This window comes from Anas acuta, chromosome 2, assembly GCF_963932015.1.
Source record: "Anas acuta chromosome 2, bAnaAcu1.1, whole genome shotgun sequence".
NCBI lineage: Eukaryota > Metazoa > Chordata > Aves > Anseriformes > Anatidae > Anas > Anas acuta.
Window position 1 is genome coordinate 47,209,700 of NC_088980.1, and position 10,064 is coordinate 47,219,763.

The 10,064-nt window shown below is 36.3% G+C and overlaps 1 protein-coding gene across 3 annotated transcripts in view; it reads left to right on the forward strand.

Moving 5' to 3' along the window:
* Positions 1-8,774, forward strand: part of TGFBR1 (transforming growth factor beta receptor 1) — a 32,491-nt gene extending 23,717 nt beyond the window's left edge. For all 3 annotated transcript variants that reach the window (XM_068674660.1, XM_068674658.1, XM_068674661.1), the window contains exons 7-9: positions 1,492-1,616; positions 2,209-2,339; positions 4,633-8,774. In XM_068674660.1, coding sequence (XP_068530761.1) covers positions 1,492-1,616; positions 2,209-2,339; positions 4,633-4,758 — 382 coding nt within the window. In that variant the 3' untranslated portion in view covers positions 4,759-8,774. The remainder of the gene's footprint in view (positions 1-1,491; positions 1,617-2,208; positions 2,340-4,632) is intronic.
* The last annotated feature ends 1,290 nt before the right edge of the window (positions 8,775-10,064 follow it).

The following is a 10,064-nucleotide window of genomic DNA, read 5'->3' on the forward strand; positions in this document are numbered from 1 at the left end:
TGACCTGTGGTCCTACTCCAGTGGCTGAAGCAGAGATCTTCATTTGTTCCAGTGACTGGCACTGGCAGTAAGACAACTACCACTTGCTATGCTGCTGGCAACACAGTCCCAAAGATGCCTTCACCCACTGTCTAAATGCAGTTGAGTTTCTGGCTCATAATTCATTCACAGTGGTCCTCCCATAGTAGATGACACTCTAGATCTGCTCCTAAGACCTTTGGATATGCACTCCTAGGATCGTTAGTTCCTCCTCCAGCTGCTGCTGCTGCTGAGACACTACTGTTGATGGTTCCCTAGGCCCAGTGGCAGCTTCATTCCTGGTCTGGTTCCAGTTGCTGGCCCTGAATCATGCCCATCTCTAACTGGTGGCATGTAGTCTTTAGAGCACATATGCAGGTGGCATGGTGAGTGAGATATTACATAGAATAATAGTTTTTAAAAAAAGGGGGCGTTAATAAGAAGATAGAATAAACTAATGAGCAGTTACAGAAAAGCAGACTAACAACTGTTTATATGCGCCTGCCCCCTTTCTTAGGCTTTTTTTCACCCAGTTTTGTTCCTCCTGGATTCCATTCTCTTAAACATTCCTTGATAAATTTTGCATAATCCCACGTTACACCTTGAATATCCACAATCCTCATGTTCCTCTTGTTTCCCAGCTACAGAGTCTAGACTGGCCTTCTCCAGAGCTATGCCTGGACTTTCTTAATAGCCCATCAATTAGTGACTGGAGACTTTTGGTCTTGCTTTTGTCTTTGTTACCCTATGTCTACCAAATTTGTTTCTTTTTGTTTATCATTTCACCTTTTACTTATTCTCCATTATTTCTTTGCATATTGCCTTCTGTTTATTTATGTCCTTTGTTCTGAAAGGTCTCTGGTTGGATAACCTTAATGAGGCAGATGTTCTCATATTCCACATACCCTTACAACTACAAGTTAGTATTATCTCCTGCAGGTCCTTTCCCCTGTACCTCAGAAGTGTTTATATCCAAAAATCCATTTTCATGCTGATCTGCTCTCTTCTATACAAAGAACATCTATCTTTCCTGTGAACTGCAGCCCATGTATTTTTTATGTGGGAATTCTATTGCTACTTTCTTTTTTTTTGTCCATCTTTTTTGAAAGCTCAGAATTTTCCAAGTCCTCTATGCTCCATTCCCTTGCTCTTAAATTGACACTCATTTTTCTTTACATACTGTGTTCTAAATAGTGAAGCATTTATTGTTAATAATCAGACATAACTATTCTCCAAGTCCTGTTGAAGACTACATTACATCTTACGGATGTTTATCTGAACACTTCATTGATTTTTGGAAATGTGTAGGCCAAGAGCAGAAAAGCTTTGAATATCCTGGTCTTTGTAAAGTGCATTATTTCTCTGAGTTTGTCTCCTTTTCCACATAAATGTTTATGAGTTGAACAGTAATACTGAACTTCTGTAGTAAGTATTCATGAAATTAAATGTTTTCTATTCTTTTATTGCAAACAGGTACATGGCACCTGAAGTTTTAGATGATTCCATAAATATGAAACATTTTGAATCATTCAAACGAGCAGACATCTATGCAATGGGATTAGTGTTTTGGGAAATAGCTCGGCGATGTTCAATCGGTGGTATGTTGCAATCTATAAAATTGGACAGAATTATAAGTAACTTACAGAACCTGCATAAGTTTGAGAAAATTTTCTCTAAAAACAGTGCAGTGCCTCTCAGATTTTATGATCATTAATCTTGTAAATGATGACTGGTTATTCCACCCTTGTGTAAAATAATGAAAAATACCAAAGAAAACAGGAAATATTCCTGTCTGTATTATTTTTTTCTCTGAAAACTTTCACATAAGGAGGAGAAAGGGGTTAAGTTAAATGCCCTTGAGAGCAAGGGACAAACACATAAGACGTAATGTGTTCAGATAATGTACATAGCTTATTTTAAATAAAACACCGTTATTAATCGTATACTAAAGACACTTCTTGAAAGCATATCATGTGACATAGCTTTCATCTTTTCCAAATATATAAGCTTACAAATTAAAGAGAAATGTTTACGGATTCTTTTTTTAATTTTGTCAGTCATTGTAATTAACTTTTAAAAATAAAAGCAGAAAAAGAAAATGGTGGGTACTGATAAGGAGCACCTAAGTTAGAAGTAAAAAATATGTAATTTAGCGTTAACTAAAATAACTTTTTTTTCAACCTTTTACAGGAATCCATGAAGATTACCAGTTGCCATACTATGACCTAGTTCCTTCAGATCCTTCTGTTGAAGAAATGAGGAAAGTTGTTTGTGAGCAGAAGTTAAGGCCCAATATTCCAAACAGATGGCAGAGCTGCGAGGTATTGGCTAACCTTTCTAAAGCTGTTTTAGTGGTCGCTGGAGCTTTTATTGATTTTAGTGGCTTAAAAATTGTGCTTGTTGTTAAAGGGAGAAGGGTTGCCTCTGTAAACATAATTTCTTTCTAACGGTTGTGGCTTTATCAAATGTTGTTGAACTTTGGTTATATATAAATATTTAATAAAGTCCCACAATTACAAATATAGTTTATGTTCTAGGATCCCTTCTTCTGAAGCTAATATAAATTAAAGCCAGTATGAGTTATATTATCCAGGAAGTGTCATTGTAAATAAATCGTGTAACAGTGGGTTGTACTGTATCTGGCTGGGACAGAGTTAATTTTATTCATAGCAGCCTGTATAGTGCTGTGTTTTTTTGACCAAAACTGTTGATAGCACACTGATGCTTCAGCTGTTGCTGAATAGTGCTTACACAGCATCAAAGCCTTCTCCATTTCTCACCCTGTCCCCGCAGCACATAGGTTGGGGGTGGACAAGAGATCAGGAGGGAATACATCCATGACACTTTGTCATGCTCAACAATGAAACTCTGAGCAGGGGGACAGTTTTTCAGGGGCTGCTATTGCTCAGGGACTAGTTAGGGATTGGTCAGCTGGTGGTGAGCAGTTGCTTTTGTATCACTTTTTTTTCCCTGTATTGAACTGTGTTTATCTCAACTGACAAGTTTTCTTGATTTTTGCCCTTCTCATTTTCTTTCCTCATCCCACTGTGGGGGGAGTGAACAAGCAGCTATATGGGAGTTAGCTGCCTATAAGGGTAAACTCACAGCCAGAGTAAGGAAGACATGAATCAGGAAAAAATGTGTAGCTTCTTAATAGGTCTGTGCCCATTCATTTATAACTAGGCTGGCTAGTTAACTTTTTTAAAAGCTTGCTGGTTTCAGGTTGGCTCTGCCAGCCCAGTAGTAGTACTGCTTGTTGGAATACAAATGGTATCTTCAACAGTGTTGTCCATTCTCACGTGAATGCTCAAGTCCCTTTAGAATTAACTCAGGGACCTTTTCCCTATCATGTTGTGGTAGAGGCATATCCTGCAGAATTTAGACTGACCAAAATAGTAAGTGCCCTTAAGAATTTTCATCCAAGACTGTAGTGGCCTTAACAGTTCATCTGTCTCAGAATTTGTACTTATGTACTTACTGAAATACAAGCACAGTTATTAGGAAGCTGAGTCTAACATAAACCAGAGACATAGAACTGAGGTATGCATATAGCAACTGCTCCTGATCATGCCTCTCTAGATGTGCTTGTGCCTGATTCTAGAGTGAGTTTATTGCACTGGTAGTCACTGCTTACCAGGGTGCAGGCAGTAGTATGCACAACTGTGAGCTCTTGCCTTTCCAGCCAACTTTTGTCACAGTGCTTGCTCTAGGAAACCAGTTAGGACTAGAATTGATACTTTCTTGTTCAGAGCATAGCAAAATATCTGCAGGAGGCTAAAGCAGGAGTAAGAGACTGATGAGATGTGATATACTTCAGATGGGAGATGGAAACGGGTTATGGAATGTATAAAGTCAATACATACATGAAGGCCTTAGAGAAGACTGGGCAAGAGAAAAGATAGGGCAAGAGAGAGAACCAATATACACCCACAGACTTACAGAATCACTTCAAATGCTGTTGTTCCAACCCTATAAATTTACTTAGCAGTTCCTTGTCATACAGTATGTAATCTGGAATGTGTACTTATTAATTTATTTCATCATTAATTTTTGTTATTTGCATTATTACTTGATAGTAGCATTCAAGGATTTCAAAGAATGGCTATCAGAAGGATAAAAAGGCTCCAGAAGTTTTCAGAGTATTTTAGAGCTTCAATTTAAGGAATATGTGATAACAAATGCTGAATAGCTATACATTCAATTAACTCTTTGAAAAACACTTAATCATTGAGTATATTCTCAGCTACATGCCACTTCTGTGCTAATAACAAGTGCTTTATATTATTTTGCTACTGCTTTTCAACTGAATTTAAAAATGAGTATATTTTGTCTAATGCAAAGATTTAGAAAATTGTCACAGAAAAGCTACCAATTCTTCATTAAAATATTTTTGTGTGAGCCAAAATTGCACTGGAGCATACTAGTGTTCTCCTTATATTGATTTATTTACAGAAAAAAAACTTTAAGAATTTGAGTTTTCTTCTACACGTACAATATGCAGCTTTAGTATTAGTAATATAATAGACTTCAAAAATATGTACAGTAAGAGACTAAGGCAGAATAGAGATTACATAGGAACAGAACTGCATGTAATTACTTGTCTTTCCTTTGCAGGCATTACGAGTAATGGCGAAAATCATGCGGGAATGCTGGTATGCCAACGGAGCTGCTAGGCTAACAGCTTTGCGAATTAAGAAAACATTATCACAGCTTAGTCAACAGGAGGGGATAAAGATGTAATCCTGGATTTGCTACCGAAAATACTGTAAAAATCCATATCTGCACCGGAGTGGCATGTTAAGAACATTAATTGTTCTACCTCATTGGGGGAACAGAAGGATATTGCTGCCTTTTAATACTTCATAGGAACGTCACTTACTAGGATTTTTGTGGACATGCTAAACAGTTGTTTTGGGTCCTGTCTGTGCACTATGAACCTCTTCTCAAGGTTACTTACAAAACATCATGTAGTCTAGTTTTATTTTTATTAACCTCTATTTTTTTTATTTGGAAAGTTCATAGCTGGTCTTAACTTCTAGTTAACTGTGCTAAAAATATGAGATCACTTTTAAAATGGAACTGGTTCACTATATTGTTCTAGAGTGCATTGATGGCTTTTTAAGCAACATTATTCCTGGCTGGTACATTGACTATTCTGAACCACCATGATGGTTCTTAGATTCAGATTTTGAATGTACCGTTGGAGTATACTTTGCTAGCTATTAAGGTTGTATGTCTTTTGGACTTTTACTTAGACTTGCAAATTGACCTCATTTGGTTGTGAGGAACATAATTTATGCAACTGTATACATGATTGCTGTTACTTTTTCCATTTTTTCAGAACACTACATTGCCTTCAAAATAGATTGTATTATACCAGTAAGTGCTACTTTTGAGTCTTTTAATGCAAAACAGTAGGAGTGTACAAAGCCTATGGTACTTTTGGTTTCAAAAATACAAGTTAAAAACTCAACTGTTCCTTTCCCTAAGACTTAATTCACACCTGTTACAGTGAGTATATGTTTTGTGGAATATCTTTAATTTTACCAAAACCTGACTCTTTAAACCACTGTAGGAGTTTAAAACCATGTAAGCTAGTCACTGTTTAAGCTAATAATTCACTTGTCATATTTTGTAATTATCAGGTCATAAGTCATAATTACATGTAAGATTTTTTTTTCTATCAAGTGGTACTTTGAAAATGCTTGAAGTACCCATCTACTTAAGAAAAGTAGGAAGAGGACTAAGATGTTTTTAAGGGAGATTTTCCTCCTTTAAATAAGAACAGTCTGCTTGCTGTGCAGTTCTACAGTCTTTAGGCTGAAAAAAAAAAAAACCTTTTAATTCAATTAAATGAGGATTAAGTGCACCTTTAACTGGGGAGAACTTATTTGGGCTTTTGAACAAGAAAGTTAGAAGTTGCTTACACATCCTATTTACATATTTTTTGTGTGTGCCACATACACAGAAAGGGATGAGCTGAAGGTCTCTGGATACAAATACCAGGGGGCTCCATCTGTCATCTTCATAGTTACAGAAATAATGCTTATGATGGCTTGTGTCGTCATAAGAAGACAGAATAGTATGCATGGCTTTAGTCAAGTTTTGCCTGAAATTGTAAGGATATCACAAGATTTTTACAAAATTCAATTTTTAAAAATTGAATTGTTTTCTCTGCCCAAATTTATAACTTCTGAAGGGGAATGGGGGAATCCATGTGGAAACCTTTAAAACTATTGTCTCCAGGATATCATTTTAATTGCAATATTAGGAAGAATCTGGCTGACCTTTGGTATCATTAATGTCTGGTAGGATTTCTGTATGTAAATGTGCCTGGTAATTAATATGCAACCTAACAGTTAAGTTCTTACTCTCTAGAGTACATCAATACCCTTCTCAGTATGCAGCACATACAGGGAAACCTTAATTCTGCTCCCTTTTTATTCGGCAAGGTGGTTGCGAAAAGGAGCATAGTTGAGATTGTATTCCTTTGTCTGTTACACGTAGTAGTTACAGCAGTAAAAAGAGGCTATGTAGGTAGCAAAAGATTTTGCCAAGGCTTAGCGTTAGCATTTCACTAACTCTTGCATTTCCAAATTCTTGCATGGAGAGGAGCTAGCTGAATTGATGTGGGAATTACAAATCGACAGAGGTTGAACTGCAAACAGTGAAATACTTTCTTCAGCCACCATTATGGATGAGTTTACTCATCTGGGAGAACAGGAGAAAAATAAAAGGGAAGTTCTTAGCAGAAAACAATTGTTTAAATGTATGTACAACTGCTACACTTAGGTCTTTTGGCATTAACCTCCCAGTCATGCTTTCTGGCCTATATCAAGCAAAGTTGAATCAAAAGTGACTTCACCTGAGGATTTTAAATAAACTCTGCTTCTATGCAAATAGTCAGCTGTACACCACAGAGTTTTCCAATTATGACTTTATAATAACTAAACTCCCCATTCTACCTACTTGGTATGCTTCCCTAACAAGTTTTATATATCTAAACAAATATTTAAAGAAAGCAGGTCAGCATTGAAGGAGGACTTACTATTAGCTCTGTACTAATTTCAAAGGCTTCCTATTTAAACACTAATTTTCTTAAAATTTGAGTTTGCAATACCTTTCTTTACCTGGTTCTTTACTAAATACATTTAGATACAAATGGTATAGTTCATACTTCGGAAGCATCAAGCTACCACCATGCTTCTGATCTGTGTAATAATCTTAATGGTATTGTGTGAGAGTTTCCAGTCTAATTCATCAGGTAACTTAATTTGGGGAGGAGAGAGGTGGTAATTACCACATGCAAAATCTTGTCACCATAACGTTTACTTTCCAAAAATGTAAGGAGCAGTTCTATAGCACTTAGAATATGTGGCACCTAAAGAGCATAATGGCATGCAGATTATTCAGTCAGTTGTACTCATCTAACCACCTACTATTCTTCATTCTCCTGAATTGCTTAGCAATTCCTGTGTTCTAATTTTTAACTTTGTAATAGAAGCTTGCAAAAACAAAGCACAGGAAGGACACTTGATGCAGTATGTGACCTTATGAACATCATTTTGAACAACCAACCATGTTATTCACATTGGAATGCAGAACAGGAAAACTCTGAATAAGAGTTGTGTGTGCTCAGTTCTGATACCACAACTTCAAGCTGTGTTTTTGTTTTGTTTTGTTGTTTTTTTTACGTTATATAAACTGAACACCTTTTACAAAGGCTGTGTCTGTATATATTATGTAACTTTAAATGTTACCTGTGTAAGATCATATCTTATATATATGGACACAGGTACACATAAGTATTTTTTAAATTAAGATTGTAATATCACTAGATCTGCTCTTGGAAATCCAGGGGGACCAAAATATTTTAGCATTCAAAATACTAATTTTGTATAATTTCAAGTATATGCCAAAACATTTTGATGAATATTGATACAAATGTTTATTGTACATTAAACATTCACTTAAGTTTAATCACTTCAGTCAATTTCAGTCAATATATTAGTAGCATTGAAGCCTCAATGGCTAAGTGGACGCATAAGGACATGGAGAATAAGGAGCATTGGAAATGGTCTGATGCTGAAAAGCCTGAAAAGTTGTTTTTGGAATGCTGGAATTCTTCAGGGACCTTCCAACTTTAAAAGCTGGATATCTGGGTTGTTTCTCAAGCTGACTTTCCAAACATGTCACCCTCCTATGGTTTCACTTGTAATCCTAAGAAAGACTTCTGTATATAGGGTAAAGACATTGGGTTTGACTGTATCGGGACATGAAGGTGTCAAATGATTAAGAGGCTATATTATAGTTTTCAGTAATGGTTCTGAGTGTGACTGCCATGAAATTCACTGTTTAGTTGGTTCCTTGTTTGTATCGTTCCATTGAAATGATTGCAAGGTGTTAATCATTTTACATTAAAAATATATATATATCACTATATCAGTTGCTTTAAACTCAAAATACCTCTTAAACGATCAAGGTACATTTACCTCGTGTATATAATGCTTAATATTTTTCAAAATATTCTCCAGATTTGCAGTTACATATTTCTAGAAATATGGGTATTACTAAATTTACAACAGTAAATTCAGCGGTACTAAATGTGTTGTCTCATTCCCCCAAACACTTTCATTTTCTGTATTGTGTTAGCAAGTTTGCTGCTTTGTCGATGTAACACCTGCCCTTTATATAGCTGTGTGTATATTGCCTTGTAAATTTTACTTTTTAGATGATAAATATGAGGATCCTGTACAGATGAGTGTCACTTTTTTAAACCTCACAAAATTGTGCATTTCCCAACATTTCTGAAAATGTATTGTATTTGTAGAATATACACTTCAGTGGATTGTAAATAGGACAATAGAAGAGTGAATGCTTATGCGTAAGTGGTAACACTACAGTAGAGAGATTAAAGCAGTGAAAATAAATTACTTTTTTTTTCTCTCCAAAATCCATGAGTTATCCTTCAGAGGAAGAAGTTACAGGTACGTTCTGGACGTGATGTTCTTAACTGGCAAAACGTGGATTTACAGTGAGGTACGTGTGAATTTCTTTCCTCTGAAGGAATTTCTGCTGCCATAAAAATGATAAAGGGGTTTGCTGATGCTGAGGCAATCCATCTCATGTATCCAATACAAATAATGATAATGTGCCTGATCTTCCTTGTGTCCTAAAATGTTTGAATAGGATAGGTACATTGCTGGTGTAGATAGTGTGCTGAAGATAATTAATGACAGGCTAGACAGTCCTGCTTCTATCTGTTTTACATTTATATGCATTTATATAGAAGAGCTACCATTTACATATAAGAGCTGGTGAGAATTTCAAAAGACTTAAGCAGCTGACTTCAGTGCGTTGCAGAACAGCAAGTCTGCTTGTGTTGAATTGGATTGCTCCTGTTCAAAACTCAGTTATAAACTGATGTTATATTTCTGAAGGAATTAAGATGCAGACACAGCAACAAAAGTAAGATGTCTTGGCCTTATGTGCAGCCATTTTAATTGAAATTAGAATAGCTAGTTGGGATGCACCTACAAAGATCATCAAATCCAACTGCCTGACTACTTCAGGGCTAAGCAAAAATTAGAGCATGTTAATGAGGGCGTTGTCCAGGATGCTTCTAGAATACTGACAGGCGTGGGGCATCAACCACCTTGCGAGGATGCCTGTTGCAATGAAGGAATCTTTCCAGATATCTAATGCAAACTTCCCCTGCCTCAGCTTTATGCTATTCCCATGCGCTAATTACAATGGCACCTCTAATCACCTCTTTTGACCAGATGGCTGTTTTGTGTTTAATGTACCCCAGAATACGGTTTGCCCTCTTAGCTGTTAGGGCATTCCGAAATCACCAGCATAGCTTCTAGTAAACTCTCTCTGAACTGTATTGGGAATCCTTAAGGTATCCAGAGAAAAACAAAAGCAGTATCAAAACGTGTTCATCTTTCACAGAAGGTATGATTATTTGGTTGAAAACATGCTTGTGCTTCTCCAATGAATGACTAGAGGAAAGCCTTCCCCAACACTAAAAACAACAACAAAAA